The sequence below is a fragment of the Mobula hypostoma genome, chromosome 1 (assembly GCF_963921235.1).
Source record: "Mobula hypostoma chromosome 1, sMobHyp1.1, whole genome shotgun sequence".
Lineage (NCBI taxonomy): Eukaryota > Metazoa > Chordata > Chondrichthyes > Myliobatiformes > Myliobatidae > Mobula > Mobula hypostoma.
Window position 1 is genome coordinate 50935384 of NC_086097.1, and position 22236 is coordinate 50957619.

At 40.0% G+C, this 22236-nt stretch overlaps 1 protein-coding gene across 1 annotated transcript in view; it reads right to left on the bottom strand.

Moving 5' to 3' along the window:
* map4k5 (mitogen-activated protein kinase kinase kinase kinase 5) overlaps window positions 1-22236 on the bottom strand; it is a 155957-nt gene that overhangs the window by 50443 nt on the left and 83278 nt on the right. The window contains exons 10-13 of the mRNA XM_063048484.1: window positions 21165-21227; window positions 18246-18327; window positions 11748-11864; window positions 10480-10558 (exon numbers count right to left, since the gene is read on the bottom strand). Coding sequence (XP_062904554.1) covers window positions 10480-10558; window positions 11748-11864; window positions 18246-18327; window positions 21165-21227 — 341 coding nt within the window. The remainder of the gene's footprint in view (window positions 1-10479; window positions 10559-11747; window positions 11865-18245; window positions 18328-21164; window positions 21228-22236) is intronic.

The window sequence follows — 22236 nt, forward strand, 5'->3', positions numbered from 1 at the left end:
CACTTACATCTACTTTAATAACGTGCTTTGCAAGATTGGTCATGAAGCTCATTAACTCCTGCCTGAGGAGTAACCTGTATCGTCTTCAATTTGCCTACCGCCACAACAGGTCAACAGCAGATGCCATTTCATTGGCCCTTCACTCAGCTCTAGAACATCTGGACAATGAAGATCATGACGCTCTTCACTGACTACAGTTCAGCATTCAACAGTATCCTCCTCTCGAAACTCACTTTTTAAACAATGGAACCACATGAGCAATACGCCAATCCTCCGGCACCATCCCCGTTTCCAATGATACTTGAAATATTTCTGTCAGAGCCCCTGCTATTTCCACACTACCTTCCCTCAAGGTCCTAGGGAATATCTTGTCCGGACCCAGAGACTTATCCACTTTTATATTCCTTAGAAGCGCCAGTACTTCCTCTTCTTTAATCGTCATACTTTCCATAACTACCCTTCTTGTTTCCTTTACCTTACACAATTCAATATCCTTCTCCTTAGTGAATACTGAAGAAAAGAAATTGTTCAAAATCTCCCCCATCTCTTTTGGCTCCGCACATAGCCGACCACTCTGATTCTCTAAGGGACCAATTTTATCCCTCAGTATCCTTTTGCTATTAATATAACTATAGAAATCCTTTGGATTTATTTTCACCTTTAAACTCTGATGTGAACATATATAGATTTTTTAAAATCTTCAACTTTGGAGCAACCAGTATAAATAACTGATGGAGGGAATAACATTGAGGTTTGAAATTAAGGTCAACAAGTTAAGAGATTTTTCTTATGCTTTTTTAATGACATAACAAAAAGAAGTTGAACAGGGAACCGAAATTGCGTGGAATTGAAAAAGCAAAATCTGATGGGATAATTGATGTCTGACAAATGATAACATGATCCCCAATACCATTACCTGTCATTATTGTAACTTCAGTTATTTGTGGGTAGCAACTTTTGAATTAATAATCTTGTTGCACCATATTAGAGGATTCAAATTCATTAGAGCTCCTTTAAACTTATTTATAAGATGGAACACCAGGTGGCGAAAGTGCTTAAACATCCAACAAAAAAAAACCACAATCTCATTAATATCTGTCACACCAGTAAAAGATTTATATGGCAGTATGTACAAGAAGCTTTGAAAATAAGATTTTAATTAATGGCCTGCATTGTGACTTATTTTCTGGCGCTAACATTCCTCTTTCATGCATCTACTGGTAATTCAAATAATGTTGAAAAACAATGGGGAAAACGGCTTGATCAGATCAAGAAGTGATATAGAAATTCGGCCCATATTCTTCTAACAAGATAAACAAGAATTAATTTCATTTCCTGATGTAGGTAATTTCAAAGCAAACTCTCACAGATAGCTTTAGCAGACATCCCACCCAGCAAAAACTCATTTCAGGGAGGTAGCACCCCCCGCCCCCCCATATCCCCACCCCCTCAGGTCAACCTCCAAGGGTGCATGTATACAGGATATTTGATTATAAAAGAACACAACAATTTATTTGATCACATATTAAAACTATTTACACACACATATTATATATATATATATATATAAATATATAAATTCCTTGCTGAGTATTTTGTTGGCAGTCTCAATGCTAACAGCTAAATGGTAATGCAAATAGCTTTTCTATTTCTTTTGCAAACTTTCCTTGTACTGTGATGTGGCTTGCTTGGCAGATTTGAGCATTTTGCCAGAAGTCTCAACCTCAGAGCAGTCTGTGTCAATGAATTTGTTAATTTTGCAAGACATCAGATTCGCAAGTGTTTTGTGAGACAGCTGACTTCTGAATTCTGTCTTAATGTGACGCACCATGCTGAATGCCTTTTCTACATCACAATTAGAATTTGCCAGCACCAAAAGCAGCTTCATCAACTGGCAGAGCTCTTTGAATCTCAACTGCCTTGTGCTCACATATTTTACTTTGGACAGCTTCCCCCAGAACTCATCAACTGGCAAACTTTTGTAGTTTGGCACCAGTCCTTCAAGGTTAGTTGAGACATAATCCAGGACTTCCAAGTGGAGCTGTTCTCTTGCATCTGCCTTGATCACATTTGGAAATCTCTCTGCCAAAGTCAAAATCTGGTCTGGATTCACCTCATCTTGGCTCTCTGTATTGACCACTGACAAATTTTTCACAAGATTTAGTCTCTCAAAAGAAACTTCTCCAAGATTTTTTGAAAGTACCTGACATGGAATGCTCTAGCATCTTTGAAGAACTGCTTTGTCTTGTAAGGGAGGATCTCTTGTGCTTACTCGCTTAGCAACTGCCTCCTTTCCAGGTACCCAGTAAAAAGCTCTTCATCTGGGCAGTAAATTTCAGGGTTGCTCACATCTATCTCCTGAATGTTCTGTTCTCTCAATACCTTTGGCTCAGTAAATCTCCTTGCTATGTCATGCAGGAGCTCTTCTACACTCTGATTCAACTTGAAGAGGATAGATGCCTTGTTTTGGAAAATCAAATTGAATTTGTCAAAACATTGTGTGACATTATGGAGAAAGCATGTGTATATTTTCATTTGGGGGTCTTTAAGCCTCTTCTGAATATGAGATGACTTCTGATTCTCACTCTGACTCAAAATATGAAATGAAGGCTGGCCATTGGTAGAGCAGATGGTCCAAACTTTTTCCTAAAGAAAGCCAGCATATAAAACAATGCTTTTGTACTCTCTGCTGGGCAACATTGCAGAGCTCTTGAAACTGTTTTAGGCCTTCTCTTTGTTTGGAACTTTTCTCAAAGTAGTAGTAGATGTCAATGAGCAGTTCTTCAGATGACGTTGAGAACTCCTTAGCAGCAGTTTTGGCACAAATGTTGACCAGGTGACTTGGACAGCCAATGCTGTAAATATGAGGAGCCTGTGCTTTCACTCTTGATAAGACAGAGTTGTTTTTGCCAATCATCACATTGCAGTTGTCACTGCTAAATCCTACACAATTAGACCATTCAAGGCCTTTGTCATGCATGGATGATGCAATGCAGTTGAATAGGTTTTCAGCTTTGGCATCATTGCATGTCTACAAATCCAACTGTTCCCTAATCCTGAGTTTCATTCAAGTACCTGACTAAAATGGCACATGATATTGCTGCTTTCATCAACCAAAATACTGTATGGCCTTTTTTCTGTCCAGATGAACTTGTACGGATCCTCTGAACATACAGGTTCCAGTGCCATGTTCACAGTTGCTGCTGTCTTGGTTGATGAGCAGGCACAGTTTTTTGCTATTTCTGTACTTATAGATTATATTATCAATAGACAATAGGTGCAGTAGGCCATTCAGCCCTTCAAGCCAGCACCGTCATTCACTGTGATCATGGCTGATCATCCACAATCAGTACCCCGTTCCTGCCTTCTCCCCATATCCCTTGACTCCGCTATTTTTATCATGGAGTAGTTTTTTTATTCTATTACAACTTTAAGCACGTCTACAGGGAGTTTAGCCTCATCACGTAGGACATCAATAGAGTGGCTCCTTAGCAGCTAGCCAGCTAGTTTAAATAAGGTTAGCTATGCTAATGAACGAATGACATCTGTTAAACTCACCTCAACATGTTTTTTACAGTCATCTGGGCAATAGAAAAGCCACTGTTGCAAACAGTGCAGCGAGCAACACTGTCATTATTTTTTACCCCTATTAGGCAGGGGTACACTTTAGTGCAGTCTGGGGTGAAGTGCATTTTATATATTTTTTTGAAACACTCTGCCATGGCGGTGCAGGACACGAAACTGAACTGATGGAGAGACAGAGGTCAACTGTAAAGCCCGCCCACAGAGAAAACTGATAGGTCTACTTAGCACAAAGACAGACCAATTAGGATGCTCGCTCTCGATCTCGCTCCCGCTCTCCCTCTCAAAAAAATTAATTTCCGGGATATTGTATATAATTTGCGGGTGTCAGGGAGCTGCCATCAATATGCGGGAGACTCCCGGAACTTCCAGGAGAGGTGAGATGTCTGCTTTAGTGATAGGGGATTTATTACTTAGTGGAACAGACAGGAGTTTCTGTGGACAAAAATGAGATTCCCGGATGGCATGTTGCCTAGGGTGACGAGGTCCTACAAAGTGAGTTCAGAGAGTTAGGTGCTACTTTAAAGGACAGGACCTCCAGGGTTGTGATCTCAGGATTGCTACCCATGCCACAGTGCGGCATATAATTTAACACGTGGGTAAGGAGGTGGTGCAGGAGGGAGGCCTTCAGATTTTTGGATCATTGGGTTCTCTTCCAGGGAACGTGGGACCTGCACAGATAGGATGGTTTGCACCTGGACTGGAAGGGGATTAAAATCCCTGCAGGAAAGTTTGCTAGAGCCGCACAGGTGGAGAAGAGCTAAACTATAGTTGCAGGGGGATAGAACCAGAGCCCCAAAACAGATAGTGGAGTAATTGTGAGGAAAGATGTTGCTAAGCCTACATATAAAAATCAAGAATCAAAAGATTGAACATGGTGGGATCAAGTTGTGTATTTTTCAATGCATGTACAAAAGGCAGATGAGCTTAAGGCATTGATCTGCTTGTGGAATTATGACAGTGTAGCTGTCAGAGAAGCAGAGGCTGGAGAGATAGGACAGGCAGCTCGATATTCCAGGGTTCCATTGCTTTGGACATGATAGAGTGAGGGGGATTAAAGGGGGGAGGGAATGTATTATTAGTCACAGAAAATGCCATGGCAGTGCTCAGATAGGACAGACTAAAGAGCATGTCTACAAAGGCTATATAGGTGGAACTGAGGAATAAGAACACAAGAACATTATTGGGAATGTATCATAGTTAGTCTGTGAGATTTAAAGGAGCACATTTGTAGAGAGATCATGGTAGATAAAGCGAGAGACACTTAAGGAGGAAATCAGGAGGGCTAAAAGAAGACATGAGGTTACTTTAGCAGGCAATCCCAAGGGCTTCTACAGATATATTAAAAGCGAAGTACAGCAAGGGACAAAATTGATCCTCTGGAGATCAGAGTGGACATCTATGCATGGAGCCAAAAGAGATGAGGGTGATCTTAAATGGATTTCTTTGGATCTGTATTTACTCAGAGACCATGTACAGGTAACAGAGGAGGTGGTGTTATTTGCCTTGAGGAAAATTAGAGTGGATAAATCCAGGGCCTGACAAGGTGTACACTTGGACTGTGTGAAATGCTAGCATAGAAATTGCAGGGACCCTAGCATACTTAGCCACAAGTGAGGTGCCAGAGGATTGGAGGATTGGAGGATAGCTAATATTGTTCCATTCTAAGGGCTCCAAGAATTAGCCAGGAAATTATAGGCCAGTAAGCCTGATATCAGTAGAGGGTTAAGTTATTGGAAAGGAATTCTAAGGGACTGGATATAACATTAATATAGGGATAGACAGAGACAGATTTGGGATAGTTAACATGGCTGTGTGCTTGGTAGGTCACGTCTAATCAATCTTACAGAGTTTTTCCAAAGAAGTTACTAGGAACCTTGATGAAGGCAAGGCAATGGATGTTGTCTACATGGGCCAGCAAGGCCTTTGACAAAATCCTGCATGAGAAGTTGGTTAAGAAGGTTAAAAGGCTTGGCATTCAAGATGACATAGTAAACTCGATTAGACATTGGCTTAGAGGAAGAAGCAAGTGAGTGGCTGTAGTTACCTCTGACTTGTGGTGCGCTGCAGGGATCAGTGCTAGGTCCGTTATTATTTTTTTCATCTCTAATATCAACAATCTGAACGTTAATGTGGCACCAAGCTTAAGGGGTGAAGGTGTAGTGGACAGCTAGGAAGGCTATCAAAGTTGGACCAGCTGGAAAAAATGGCACATGATATTTAATGTAGACAAGTATAAGGTGTTGAGGAACCAGGGCAGGATTTACAGGGTAAGCAGTAAGCCACTGAGGAGTGCAGTGGAACCGAGGGATCTGGGAATACAGATCCATAATTCCTTGAAAATGGCATCACAAGTGAATATAGTCATAAAGGAAGCTTTGGCACATTGGCCTTCATAAATCAAAGTATTCAGCTCAGGATTTGGGATATCATGTTGACGTTGGAGGGGCCTAATTTGGAGCATTCTGCTCAGTTTTGGTCACTTACCTGCAGGAAAGACATCAATAAGATTGAAAGAGTGCAGAGAAAATTTACAGGGATGTTGCTGGGACTTGAGGACCTGAGCTACAGGGAATGGTTGAATAGGTTATAGGACTTTATTCCCCAGAGCGTGGGAAAATGAGGTCAGGGGAACATGAGTAATGAAGGGTACAAATAGGGTAAATGCAAGCAGGCTTTTTGGAGTCTCTGCTTCTGTCAAATTAAAATCCCCATGGCCTATGGGGAGCCTCCTACGTAGTTTAGAACAAAACAAATGTAGTGCACTTTCTTATTTAACTCTAATTTGCATGCAACATTTCAGATTTATAGGTTGCTTCGTTACTAAGCTATGCACAGGACCTAGAGACATTCTATTTTACTTCACATCTTTAGATCACTTCAAGAATGCAGAGTAAAGAGTTTCAGCAAGTTATCAGTGCAAGATACCCAAGAGTGATAATGACTTAATATTTCTGCAATTCAAATGTTCAAAATGATGCTGTGAACCCAATAACAAATGGTTTGCACAATAGATTCACAAAATATATTCATAAATTTGGGAAAGACTACTTCATCACTAACGTCCTTTACAGGTTTGCATAAAAGTATAAAAAGCATTTTGGTCACAGCAATCACATGTTCTCTTACAATTTCATAAATCAACAGTGTCTTGAAAAAGTATTCAGCTCTCACAACTGTTTTCACATTTTACTGTCTCATTTTCTAAATTTAAAATACATTAAAGTAGGATTTTTTTTAGCTAATCTACTAAACATGTCAAATCAAAAGAAAATTTCCAAAATCTGTCAAGAATTTAACAAAAATTAAAAACCAAACATGTGAGGGTGAAAAAGTATTCATCCCTTTTGTCATTACTATGCCAATTTTCCTCAGATGCAGTATATTACCTTACCAACTCACCCAATTTGTTGATGAAGAAAATTGAAAGATCATTTACTTTCAAAGAATTCATAAGAATAAATACCCCCTCACTTGGCAAGGTCCAACAACGTGGTAGATTTTCAACAGACCAAACCAAAATGAAGACAAAAGAGCATTCAAGACAAGTCATGGAAATTATAATAGAGAAGCACAAATTTGGGGAAGTGTACAAGACCATCTCAAAGGCACTGAACATACCTCTGAGCTCAGTGAAGTCCATTGTAAACAAAGCTGAAACCACAAAAAAAATGAAACCAGTCACACTGTCTAGGTCAGGCTACCCCTCTAAACTTAGTTGTTGGAGTAGAATGGCACTTGTAAGGCAGGCTACTGTGATGCCAACAGTCACTCTGACTGAGCTGCAGAAATCAGTAGCTGCAATTGGATATGAAGTTCATGGCTACACAATCTCTTAGGCCTTGCACAAGAAGGACATTTTTGGGTGGCAAGGAAGAAGCCCTGGTCAAAAAAATAAAAGCATACCTTGCCAGGAAAGACTTTCCAAAGCATCACTTAGATGCTGTAAAGATGCAGAAGGTCTTGGGGTAGGATGAGATAAAGCACAGTTTTTATGCTTTAGTTTTCCCTGTTTTTTTGAGCTCCACTGAGGAAAAAAATGAGCACGTGATTCACAAATAAAAATTCTTAATTAAATTGATCAAAATCACTGTTTGTAATACTCATTTATGTGAACAAAAGTTGGGGGCTGAATACTTTTACAAGGTACTGTAAATTCAGCAGTGCCATGTTAATCAATGGATATAAAATAGAATCATTTTCAGTGAAGGATATAGTCAAACAAGGCTATGTTATTTCCCCAACACTTTTCTCAATGTTTCCTACTGCAATGTTGCATCTGAAATCACCATATTTTCTGTGGGAGTGGAATTAAACAGCTGAACTAATAAGAAGCTGTTCAACCTATTTCAACCACACTCAAAAGTACATTAGCAGGTATGTGTACAGTATACAAACCCTCAGATTTGTTCTCCTGCAGGCAGACACAAAAATAAATCAACGCCATGGAACCCATTTAAAGAAAAGGTCAAACATCCGACGCGTGATAAAAGAGCAAATCAAGCAAACAGCAAAAAGCAAGCAAATGACAAATAGAATCCTAAATATCAAACCGCAGAGTTCCTGAAACAGTCAAGGAGTAACTGCCACCAAGTCAGTTCAGTTTAGCGCTTTATTGATGACTCAGCCGCAGAGCCAGTTCTGCACTGAAGCGTCTCAATCAAATTGCACAAGTAGCAAAAAAAAGAGTAACAAGAAACATATGGAATGTGAAACGCTGCAGAATCCTCCAAAAACAAGTCCACATCAACAGAGTACGTTCAGCGCTGAGGACACTTAACATCAAACTATTGAGTCCCAAAGGGAAAAAAAAAGTCCTACAGCCACAAGCTGGGGCAAGGTGAATGAACCTGTGACATCCTCTGGCAGCAGCAAGAGGGAAAACGATCAAATGTAGGCAGACAGTGCCGAACACCCGTTTGTCTTCTGCTCTTGTCCCTGTTGATTTCAATCTTGCTAAAACCTATAAATCGACAAGGAGTAATGGAGCAGACCATGGGTTGACATTCCACCATTAGGGAACGATGGACACACACTCCACTCTCAACCTCGCCGACGTATGCCGTTGAGATGGCCATGGAACCATCTGAGCCATGAGGCCACACTGCAAAGGTGCCATTGATGTATCTGAAGCAGTATTTGGGGTGTAAGAGTGATTAACTCAGAGTCCGCTCCTCAAAGATCACCATGTAGAAATTAGCAACAGCCAGCGACAAGGGCGATCCTATGGCCACTCTGTCTGCTTGTTCATATTAGCTTCTCTTGTAGAAGATATATCCTCTGAACAGCAGACATCCAGACATTCAATTTACCATGGCGATGGAGAAGAATGGTTGCCTCCCGTTCCTGGACATTCTAATATGATGGAAACCTGGCAGTAGCCTCAGACGTGGTGTCTATCGGAAACCTACTTACACGGACTTGGACCTCAACAATAACAGCCATCATCAGGCCTCCCAACAAAGAGCGGTTCTTTCTACTTTGATTAACTGTGCAAAAACTATTTCGGACCTGTAGAGTCTCCATGAGGAAATAAGACGATTACACACAATGTTCCTACAGAATGGCTACAAGGTGAAGGAAATCAATCTGACCCTTAAAGGGGCCAATGGAAAAAACCTGGAAAAAAACTCCTGCTACTGCTTGTCTCCCCAGTATTTCCGTGGTTTCTGGAAGGATCGTCAGGAACCTGAAGAAATACCAGATTAATACCACCCACTAACCCGTAAAAATGCTCCATTCACAGCTTACCATGTCAAAGATGACCTGGGCTTCAGGACCGCTGGCATTTTAGGATTCCGTGAATGTGGAGCAGCGTATATTGGCCAGACAGGATGCACTGTGGAAATCCACATCAGGGGGGAGTGCAGGAGGTGTATCTGTTTGGGTTACTCGGAGAAATCGGCAGCAGCAGAACATTGCATTCGCTTTGACTTTGATGCCACAAAACTACTGTGCTGTGCCAATGGATTTTGGGACCGCCTGGTAAAGGAAGCCATTGAAATAAAACTAGAGGAAAAGAATTTTAACACGGACAAAAGTCTCACTCTAAGTAAGAACTGCAATTCAATAGAAAACAAGGTGGGAGAGCGGAATCCTCATTGGATGACGACGAACCAATCAGGAGGATTAGACAACGCTGGTATAACTACGACCAGAGTAGACATGTCCCAGCATCATCCCTAATGGGGATGGCAAAGTCTGTCATCAAAACATCAGTTAAAATCAATTTCTGTACCTGATTGGAAGCCCAAGAAGAGCACATTTGTCATATTCACCAGGAAAGCACTAGATCCCCCTTTGCAAATATCGTTCTCTTAAAGAACACTGCAAACCAATATCAGTTTCCAATCCCAGGCCAATATCTCCAGTATTCAGGCTCCGGTACTCAGTCAAACATATTAGTCATGCTGATAACATGCCCAACACCAGGCTATCAAAGCAGACATTCCACTCTGACCTCCATCGAGGGAGGACATCACCAGGCCTCCGGAAGAAATGAAACATACCACGGACTCCCAGGAATCACAGACCCATGACTGTTCAAACTGAAGCAGCCTTTGGAATGGTATTGAGAACCTGGAAGCTACATATCAGGATTCCAGGAGGAGTGATCCACCTCAAACCATCCAGCCATCATCTGCTCCATCTATGGAAGAGTCTATGGTTCCTACATTGGACTTCAAGCCTCACAAAACAATTCAGGAAGTAAGTGATCAATTCCAAGATACCAGGAAGAATATTTTCAGAGATAATGATTTCACTGTAATGTAGAATAATACTGACAGTGATTACCACTTTATTGTTGACCTCCTTTGAAAAAAAAAATCTCTTGCCATCAGGCACTGAATTATCTGGTTTTGTAGCAAAAATACTCCATAGACAGTAAATACTTACAGTTGATTTCCGATTGTGTCCTTTCTGCTCTTGTATTCTTGTTAGTGGATCGAATTGTATGAGGCACAGCAGAGAGAGGCTATAAAACAGCAGGAAAAAAAAGGGGAGACAAAAAAATCTGAACATTTTTAATAAATAAAATTACTTCAGAAATGAAACTAAGCTCATTGCCAGCAACAAATCTTTAGCCCACATAATGTCTCAACGGATAAAAACAAAATTCAATGTCTGAGACAACTGAAAAGGTCCAAAAGTCTGCTGAACAGCTAAATTTTGTGTTGTATTAGTCTATCCACCTCAATATCTGCTGCAGGGCTTGAACTGAATTGTCCTGAATTCTTGATAGACTCATGGTGATTAAACTCTTTTAACAGTATGGGAAAAGGTGGCATATTTCATGCAGTAAATGGTAAATAAACAGATAAGTTGAAATTTCAAGTTTGGACATGACATGATCTAGTCTCATTTTGGATGTAGATAGTTATGGCACTCGAACAAAGCTTGATTTCATTCTCTGCTTTGTACTTTACTCATATCTTTGAATTTCTCTTCTATTGAAATTAATAGACATCTAGATTTTTATCTACATTTGATTTTTATACTTAACTGACATATAATCAGCGCACATGAATCTGAAGTGCTTGGGAGCTGATCAACCCAGGCATCCCACCTTGCAAAAACTCATTTCAGGGAGGCAGCACCATCAAATTCTGGGAGAGGTAGGATGTCTGTAATAGAGTAGCTCCTGAGCCAGCTAGTTTAAATAACGTTAGCTATGCTAAGGAACAAACGACACCTGTTAAACTCACCTCAACATGTTCTTTAAAGCCTTAATCCACCATGGGCAATAGAAAAGTCACTGTTGCAAACAGTACAGCGAGCAATGCTGTCATTATTTTGACCCCTATTAGGCAGGGGTACACTTTAGGGTAGTCTGAGGTGACGTACATTTTATATTTTCTTTTTTTGGAACACTCTGCCATGGCGCGCTCTCTCTCTCTCTCGCTCGTGCGCTCTCTCGCTTGCTTTCTCTCGCTCTCGCTTGCTTGCTCTCGTTCTCTCTCTCTCTAGGTCACTCTCGCACTCTCTCTTGCTTTCTCTCTCTTGTTCATTCTCAAAAAAATGATTTCCGTGATATTGTATATAATTTGCGGGCATCAGGGAGCCACTATTAATATGCGGGAGACTCCCGGAACTTCCGGGAGAGGTGGGATGTCTCTCAACCCAATTTACAAAAAGTGAAATATTACACAACTAATGTATCATACCTCAAGATCATCATCATCCGCCTCGTTGAAAAGATGGTGATTTTCAGGATTTTTGACTTTGTCCAATAAATCTACTGCCAATGATCTGGATAAGGTTGATTGTGTTAAAAACGAATGCTGAAAAAAAAAAGACAATAAATAGAATTTTAAATTCTCAAAACTGTATATCAAACAAATATTGGAAGGTATATAAATATACATTTTATAATAAGGACTGAATTTTTTTATTATCTTAGTATGAAAAATGCTTTTTCTAAAATTTATAACAATCTGAATACTGCAAAAAAACCCATAAAAAGTTTCCAATCTGCTTGCATAGAAAACAACTACACAATATATCATTAATCTATTTACCTATGCTACCTCAAAGTTATTTATATTCTGAAATACTTTGACAAAAATATAAAAGCCAAATTCAAGTTTTCAGATGCATATTTCTACTAAGCACTACTTAATTAAAATCAACAATAAAAGGTGTTTCCAGCCTTCAATCTCTTTTCCACTCTCCTTTTCTTATTACACTGTATGATATGGATCCCCTGAAAAGTTTGGGAAGGGGGAGCAAGGGTGAGACATTAGGACTTGACTGAAAAATTGTCAAGACCACACCTGGAGCAATATTGCCAAATGCTGTTCTGATCTTCACATTATAAGGAGGAAGTGATGCACTGAAGATTCACCAGAATAGTGTTGGAATTGCAGCATTTTTGGAGCGATTAGTCAGGCTGAGTTTATTTTCCCTAGAATGGAGGAGGCTAACAAGAAATATGCAGAAGTACAAGTGGGCAGATTGCATCATCCTGAATGCCTCCTAAATGCATCTTCTTTCTTTCTTTTCCAATATTTTTTATTAAATTTCATATACACAAATACAGAATTCATAAGGATACTTATTATAAATCAAAATAAGGTAGCATAAAATACATTATATGTAAATCACAACGATACAATCACGGGTATCCAATATTCATAATCAATCAAATAAAATAAATTAAATTATGAAATACAATATGGTTAATGATATTATAAACAAAATCTACACCCACTACCAAGACAAAGCTGGTTGGTAAAAAAAAACAAAAGAAAAAAAAAGTACTTTACATTATAGTATTTTATAATAGCCCAGATCTATATTTTAATAACAATAACAATTCAAAGATTTTCAAAATAGTTCAGAAAGGGTCCCCATAGCATTTGAAAATCTTGATTCGAATCAGAAATCGAACAACGAATCTTCTCTAAATTTAAACATGACATAACATCGCATAACCATTGAGCATGTGCAGGGGGGCAAACTCCTTCCATTTAAGCAAGATCGCCCTCCTAGCCACAAGAAAAATAAAAGCCAGTACCCGCAAATGAGAAGGCTCCAAAATTATAGCTCTTTTCTCAACAATACCAAATAAGGCGGTCAAAGGATTGAGCTTAAAATTAACTTTAAAAAGTACAGAAAAAGTTTGGAATACATCTTTCCAATATGTTTCAAGGCTCGAACATGACCAAAACATATGAATTAATGAAACCTCTGATGACTCTGCCACAGTTGGATGCATCAGCAAGGGAGATGAGGTTGAGTACAGGGCTACGGTAGGAAACTTTGTCACATGGTGTGAGCAGAATTATCTGCAGCTTAATGTGAAAAAGACTAAGGAGCTGGTGGTAGACCTGAGGAGAGCTAAGGTACCGGTGACCCCTCTTTCCATCCAGGGGGTCAGTGTGGACATGGTAGAGGATTACAAATACCTGGGGATACGAATTGACAATAAACTGGACTGGTCAAAGAACACTGAGGCTGTCTACAAGAAGGGTCAGAGACATCTCTATTTCCTGAGGAGACTGAGGTCCTTTAACATCTGCCAGACGATGTTCTACGAGTCTGTGGTGGCCAGTGCTATCATGTTTGCTGTTGTGTGCTGGGGCAGCAGGCTGAGGGTAGCAGACACCAACAGAATCAACTCATTCGTAAGGCCAGTGATGTTGTAGGGATGGAACTGGTGACTCTGACGGTGGTGTCTGAAAAGAAGATGCTGTCCAAGTTGCATGCCATCTTGGTCAATGTCTCCCATCCACTACATAATGTACTGGTTGGGCACAGGAGTACATTCAGCCAGAGACTCATTCCACCAAGATGCAACACAGAGCGTCATAGGAAGTCATTCCTGCCTGTGGCCATCAAACTTTACGAGTCCTCCCTTGGAGGGTCAGACACCCTGAGCCAATAGGCTGGTCCTGCACTATTTCCTGGCATAATTTACATATTACTATTTAACTATTTATGGTTTTATTACTATTTATTATTTATGGTGCAACTGTAATGAAAACCAATTTCCCCCTGGGATCAATAAAGTACGATTATGACTATTACATCTGTCACAATAAGGAGATATATCTGCAAAAAAATGAGAGAGCTTGTCTTTAGGCATATGAGCCCCATGTATCACTTTAAATTGTAGGAGGGAATGACAAGCACATAATGAAGAAGAATTAACCATTTTGAAAACAGCCCTCCAGGTCTCATCAGATAATGAAGTCTGTAAATCCTTTTCCCAATCTTTTTAAATTTTGTCTAAAGGAGCCATTCTCAGTCCCAACCAGAGATCATAAATATAAGATATTGAGCCATTATAGAAACATAGAAAATAGGTGCAGGAGTAGGCCATTCGGCCCTTCGAGCCTGCACCGCCATTTATTATGATCATGGCTGATCATCCAACTCAGAACCCAGCCTTCCCTCCATACCCCCTGACCCCTGTAGCCACAAGGGCCATATCTAACTCCCTCTTAAACATAGCCAATGAACTGACCTCAACAGTTTGCTGTGGCAGAGAATTCCACAGATTCACCACTCTCTGTGTGAAGAAGTTTTTCCTAATCTCGGTCCTAAAAGGCTTCCCCAATATCTTCAAACTGTGACCCCTCGTTCTGGACCTCCCCAACATCGGGAACAATCTTCCCGCATCTAGCCTGTCCAATCCCTTTAGGATCTTATACGTTTCAATCAGATCCCCCCTCAATCTTCTAAATTCCAACGAGTACAAGCCCAGTTCATCCAGTCTTTCTTCATATGAAAGACCTGCCATCCCAGGAATCAATCTGGTGAACCTTCTTTGTACTCCCTCTATGGCAAAGATGTCTTTCCTCAGATTAGGGGACCAAAACTGCACACAATACTCCAGGTGTGGTCTCACCAAGGCCTTGTACAACTGCAGTAGTACCTCCCTGCTCCTGTACTCGAATCCTCTCGCTATAAATGCCAGCATACCGTTCGCCTTTTTCACCGCCTGCTGTACCTGCATGCCCACTTTCAATGACTGGTGTATAATGACACCCAGGTCTCGTTGCACCTCCCCTTTTCCTAATCGGCCACCATTCAGATAATAATCTGTTTTCCTATTTTTGCCACCAAAGTGGATAACTTCACATTTATCCACATTAAATTGCATCTGCCATGAGTTTGCCCACTCACCCAACCTATCCAAGTCACCCTGCATCCTCTTAGCATCCTCCTCACTGCTAACACTGCCACCCAGCTTCGTGTCATCCGCAAACTTGGAGATGCTGCATTTAATTCCCTCATCCAAGTCATTAATATATATTGTAAACAACTGGGGTCCCAGCACTGAGCCTTGCGGTACCCCACTAGTTACCGCCTGCCATTCTGAAAAGGTCCCGTTTATTCCCACTCTTTGCTTCCTGTCTGCTAACCAATTCTCCACCCACACCAATACCTTACCCCCAATACCGTGTGCTTTAAGTTTGCACACTAATCTCCTGTGTGGGACCTTGTCAAAAGCCTTTTGAAAATCCAAATATACCACATCCACTGGTTCTCCCCTATCCACTCTACTAGTTACATCCTCAAAAAATTCTATGAGATTCGTCAGACATGATTTTCCTTTCACAAATCCATGCTGACTTTGTCCGATCATTTCACCGCTTTCCAAATGTGCTGTTATCACATCCTTGATAACTGACTCCAGCAGTTTCCCCACCACCGACGTTAGGCTAACTGGCCTATAATTCCCCGGTTTCTCTCTCCCTCCTTTTTTAAAAAGTGGGGTTACATTAGCCACCCTCCAATCCTCAGGAATTAGTCCAGAATCTAACGAGTTTTGAAAAATTATCACTAATGCATCCACTATTTCTTGGGCTACTTCCTTAAGCACTCTAGGATGCAGACCATCTGGCCCTGGGGATTTATCTGCCTTCAATCCCTTCAATTTACCTAACACCACTTCCCCACTAACATGTATTTCACTCAGTTCCTCCATCTCACTGGAGGAACTGAGGTTATCAAAAGGTTTCAAATTAAAAATTACATCTATTATGTTCTTATCCGGGCTGGTAGGAAATATATGTAATTTAGATCTTAAAAAATCTCTAATCTGCAGATATCGAAAAAAGTGAGTATTTGAGAGGTTATACTTCACTGAGAGCTGCTCAAAAGAAGAAAGATTCCCTCCAACAAACGGATTCTGAAATCATTTGATGCCTAATCTATCCCATTCTCTAAAAAACAGATTGGTTGTAGATGGTTTTAAAAAAAAAATTAGAAAAAAATAGGACTAGAAAGGAAAAATCTCAATAAACCGAAATGTTTTCTAAACTGTAGCCAGATCCTCAAAGTGTGTTTAACCACCAAACTTTCAGTTAATTTATTTAAAGATAAAGGAAGAGAGGATCCAAGAAGAGAAGTAATAGAAAATTTCGTAACAGAGTTGGCTTCCAAAAAGACCCACATTGGACAATTCTCACGATTTATATAATATAACCAGAACGCAAGATTTCATATGTTAATTGCCCGATACTATAACCTAAATTGGGTAGAGCAAGGACTCCATTCTTTTTAATTTTTTGAAGGTGAGCTTGATTTTCTGTTCTTCCATATATAGGAAGAAAGAATCGAATCTAAAGAATCAAAAAAAGACAGAAATAAAAACAGGTACGGCTTAACGGTACATAAATTTAGGTAAAATATTCATTTTAATAGAATTAATTCAACCAATGATAATGAGAGAGGCGACCAATTAGAAAGTGTCTTTTTCACATACGATGATCAGATCTGAAGGCTTCTTGATACAAAGGATTGACCAAACTACTGATTCGGAAAAGACAAAAGATGGAGATACAAGTTTCATGATAAACTCCCTGTGGTGGTCATTCTTCCGAACTTGTGTTCCCCTGAACTTGAACACCTAACAATCAAATGCCATCCGCTCTACTTACCAAGGGAGTTCCTATCCGTGATCTTGTCTGCCGTTTAAATACCAGCAGCTGACTATAATCAAGTGCTTGAGATACTGCATGACGCTATCACAAAACAAGAAACAGTCCATCCTAGTGGACTATATCATAGTGGGGGATTTCTTCAAATGAGTTTGCTTAGCCCCCTACTCTATTTGCTTTACACTTATGACTACATGGCTAAGCACAGCTCCGATGGCATATTCAATCAAGTTTGCTGATGACACCACTGCTGTAGGCCAAATCAAAGGTGGTGACAAATCAGTGGAGTGGTGCTACAACAACTACCTCTTACTCAATGCCAACAAGATGAAGGAGCTGATTTCTTGACTTCAGGAGGAGGAAACCAGAGGTCCATGAGGCAAGTCCTCAGAGTGTTCGGAAGTGGAGAGGGGCAGCAACTTTAAATTCCTCTGTATTATAATTTCAGAGGATCTGTCCTGGGCCCAGCATGCAATTTCTTATAAATTACAAAGAAAACACAGCAGCACCTCTACTTCCTCAGGAGCTTACGAAGATTTGGCATGACAACTAAAACTTCGACAAACTTCTATAGATGTGTGGTGGAGAGTATATCGACTGACTGCATCACAGCCTGGTAAGAAATACCAATGCCCTTGAATGGAAAATCTGACAAAAAGTAGTGTAAAGCCCTCCCATCAGGGAGCATATCTACATGGAGTGTTGATGCAGAAAGCAGCATCCATCATCAAGGATGCCCACCATCCAGGTCATGCCCTCTTCTCTCTGCTGCCATCAGGAAGCTGGTACAGGAGCCTCAGGACTCACACCACTAGGTTCAGGAATAATTAACACCACTCAACCATCAGCATCTTGAACCAAAGGGGATAACTTCATTTAACTTCACCTGTCTGTCACTGAAATGTTCCCATAGCCTATGGATTCACTTTCAAGGATTCTTCATCTCACGTTCTGAATATTTATTGCTGGTTTGTTTGTTAATTAAGTATTTGTATTTTCTTTTTGCATTTGTAGTTTGCCATCTCTTGCACACTGGTTGTATGCCCAGTTGGGGCTATCTTTCATTGATTCTATCATGGATATTGGATTTCTTGAATATGCCCGCAAAAAGGTTAATCTCAGGGTTGTACTTTGACAACAAGTTTACTTTGAACAATATAGAATTATTAAAATATGCATTTGTTCTACAATTAGTAGTAGAATTTTATCCTTGAGGGCAGAGAAAAAAAATAGGTGAGCTGCTTTAAATGAAATCAACTAAAATTTACTTACAGTCAGTAGTTTCTCAGCTGTTGGTCTCTTCCTTGGATTTTTTGTCAATGCTATTTTGAGAAAAGAATGGAATGTTGCAGTCCTGAAAGTAACATATTAAATTATTAGACATTTTTTGAAACTATAGATACTTTTTGTCACTTCAATTAATGTAACTATCACAGGGTTCTTTTTATGGCCTTAAACAGTAATTGTGTTAACTGTTCCTTCATAATTAAACTACAGTCAGAACAAATGCAAATACTATTATTTTATTATCTATCTGTAATAAACAACTTAGCATAAAATCCATCAAAACTTAAAGATAAATATTTGCACCTTGAGAAAAATATACCTTGTGCCACAAGTGAAACTGGAAAGTTACAACACACATCAAAGTTGCTGGTGAACACAGCAGGCCAGGCAGCATCTCTAGGAAGAGGTACAGTCGACGTTTCGGACCGAGACCCTTCGTCAGGACTAACTGAAGGAAGAGTTAGTAAGAGATTTGAAAGTGGGAGGGGGAGGGGGAGATCCAAAATGATAGGAGAAGACAGGAGGGGGAGGGATGGGGCGGCCCCACTTTCAAATCTCTTACTAACTCTTCCTTCAGTTAGTCCTGACGAAGGGTCTCGGCCTGAAACGTCGACTGTACCTCTTCCTAGAGATGCTGCCTGGCCTGCTGCGTTCACCAGCAACTTTGATGTGTGTTGCTTGAATTTCCAGCATCTGCAGAATTCCTGTTGTTTGCCTAAAAAGTTACAAGTTACATTTTTGTATTAGTGCTATTCAATACCACTCTCACAACCTTCTAAAAGTCTGGAAGATGAAAACCAATGCTGCTGCTACTTTTAAAATATTAACTTGATGAAACGCATCACTTTAATTTCACCAGACTTTCTGTTTACTATTACATTAAGTTCCGTACTATATCTTTGGCTTCTCACAATTTCGAGTATGTAAACAAACTTTGAGACAACATTTGTAAAGCGATGCACTAACAAAACATTAACAAGGAAATACAGACACGAGGAAATCTGCAGATGCTGGAAATTCAAGCAACACACACAAAAAAATGCTGATGACCACAGCAGGCCAAGCAGCATCAATAGGAAGAGGTACAGTCGATGTTTCAGGCTGGGACCCTTCGTCAAGACTAACTGAAAGAAGAGATAGTGAGAGATTTGATAGTGGCAGGGGGAGGGGGAGATCGGAAATGATAGGAGAAGACAGGAGGGGAGGGGTGGATCTAAGAGCTGGAAAGTTGATTGGCAAAAGGGATACCAGGCTGGGGAAGGAAGAGGATCATGGGACGGGAAGCCTGGGGAGCCCCTTCTCTTTCTCCCCAGGCTTCCCGCCCCATGATCCTCTCCTTTCTCCAGCCTCATATCCCTTTTGCCAATCAACTGTTCAGCTCTTGGCTCCATCCCTCCCCCTCCTGTCTTCTCCTATCATTCCAGCATTTTTTGTGTGTGTTACAAGGAAATACAGTATATTCTGTAAGCTGAACTTAGACAAAGTTGAAAGGAGCTCACAATGCTCAGCAAATTTACCACATCCAATTGTCAGTCAAATGAAATATAATGCTGAACAATATACACATGTACGTTACTACAATAAAATTACGGTCATGTTGTATGTATTCTGGTAAACTCCGACTTCAAGCCCTGCATTTATTTAACTATTTAGTGATATAGCACAGAGTAGGTCCTTCCCGCCCTTTGAGCCACACCGCCCTAGAAACACCCAACAATCCGTATTGACCCTAACCTAATCATGGGACAACCTTACAATGACCAATTAACCTACTTGGTGTTGGGACGACAGGAGGAAACTGGAAAATCCCCATGCATTCCACGGGGAGGAAGTGCAGAGAGACACCTTACAGAACAGCACTGGAATGGAACTCCGAACTCTGGAATGCTCTGACCTGTAATAGCTTTCTGCTATCCACTATGCTACCAAGGAATTTTGGTCGTTAAAATAATTAAGACTTGGAAGCAGCCACAAGAATAACGCTAAGTATGAATGTTTTAATTTTTGAGTGAAGACTTCCAATCTTAATAAGGTGAAAACAGAGACCAATCTTTTAAGTAAGATACTACATAAAATAAAACTCCAAGATAAATTGCAAAAGTAGGGCAAATAGAGGCACTAGTCAAAGTAATAAAAGCAAATCTGAACGCAAAACGATCCCATATTCAATGATTAGTAAAACTGGATTCCAGATGAGAGTGCAAAACTAAAAATAGGCAACATACACAGGAGAAAATTTGCAGATGCTGGAAATCCAAGCAACACACACAAAATGCTGGAGGAACTCAGCAGGCCAGCCAGCATCTATGGAAAAGAGTATAGGTGCAGTGTAATTAATTGTTTAACTATATTAAGTAAAATGAACTAAATGGTAATGTTCCTTCATTTGTATTTATCCTATGAATTTAAGTTTAGAATGTTGTTACAACCGGTACCATTCAAGGTTAATACCCTGCCCTTATGAGATCAGCTATCTATCCACCCCCTTCCCTTTCCAGGAGGACAATCTCATGTCTCTCACAAATAAATTTCATCTGACATCACTCTATCCAATTCAATATCTGACTGTATCATTCTGTATCCTAAATCTACGCTACCCAATATTAACATTATCAAGTTTCATGTCATTTGCAGACTTATTAATCAAACTCCTAAATTCATATTTAAGTTGCTAATGCATACAACAAACAATAAGGATTCCAGTACTAATCATTGTGGTATACTGCTAATCATAAAAGCAACTTCAGTTAGGTGAGCCCTTATTCCAAGAAGCAATCAAACTTCTCTTTCTAGCCCCCTCCGAGCAGTATATCCTCTCATAAACAAGATGATCTAAACCAGATACAGTATTGCAGATGTGGCTTCACCAAAGCTTTATTTAACTATTAATAGAAGCATACTCACCATTTCATTTTATCTTTCAGCTTAGGGGGTTGAAATCCACTCTTAGTCATTAAAAACAATGCCCTATGGTAGAAGCATAGTCACGATATTAAAATATATAAAGTCAGTAGGTTTGCACTGCATAACATTTAAACGTAAACAAGTCAACTCATTTAGCACAACAATACTTTAAACCTCTTCCCAATTTAATAATCTCAGAATCAGAATAAGGTTTATTATTACCTGTATTTATTGTGAAATTTGTTAACTTAGCAGCAGCAGTTCAATGTAATACATAATGTAGAAGAAAAAATAATACAATAATAAATTAGTAAATCAACTTACAGTATACATATATTGAATACATTAAAATCGTGCAAAAAACAGAAATAATGTACATTAAAAAAGTGAGGTAGTGTTCACTTGGTCAATATCTATTTAGGAAACGGAGAGCAGAGGGGAAGAAGCTGTTCCTGAATCGCTGAGTGTGTGCCTTCAGGCTCCTGTAACTCCTACTTGATGGTAACAGTGAGAAAAGGGCATGCCCTGGGTGCTGGAGGTCCTTAATAATGGACGTTGCCTTTCTGAGACACCACTCCTTGAAGATGTCATGGGTACTTTGCAGGCTAGTACCCAAGATGGAGCCAACTAAGTTTACAAACCTCTGCAACCTCTTTCAATCCTGTGCAGTAGCCTCCCAAAACAGACAGTGATGCAGCCTTTCAGAATGCTCTCCACGGTACTTTTATAGAATTTTTTGAGTGTATTTGTTGACGTACCAAATCTCTTCAAACTCAATGAAGTATAGTCGCTGTCTTGCCTTCTTTATAACTGCATCAGTATGTTGGGACCAGGTTAGGTCCTCAGAGATCTTGACACCCAGGAACTAGAAACTGCTCACTCTCTCCACTTCTGATCCCTCTATGTGGATTGGTATGTGTTCCTTTGTCTTACCCTTCCTGAAGTCCACAATCAGCTCTTTCCTCTTACTGATGTTGAGTGCAAGGTTGTTGCTGCGACACCACTCCATTAGTTGGCATATCTCACTCCTGTCTGTCCTCTTGTTTCTGTATGAGATTCTACCAATAATGAT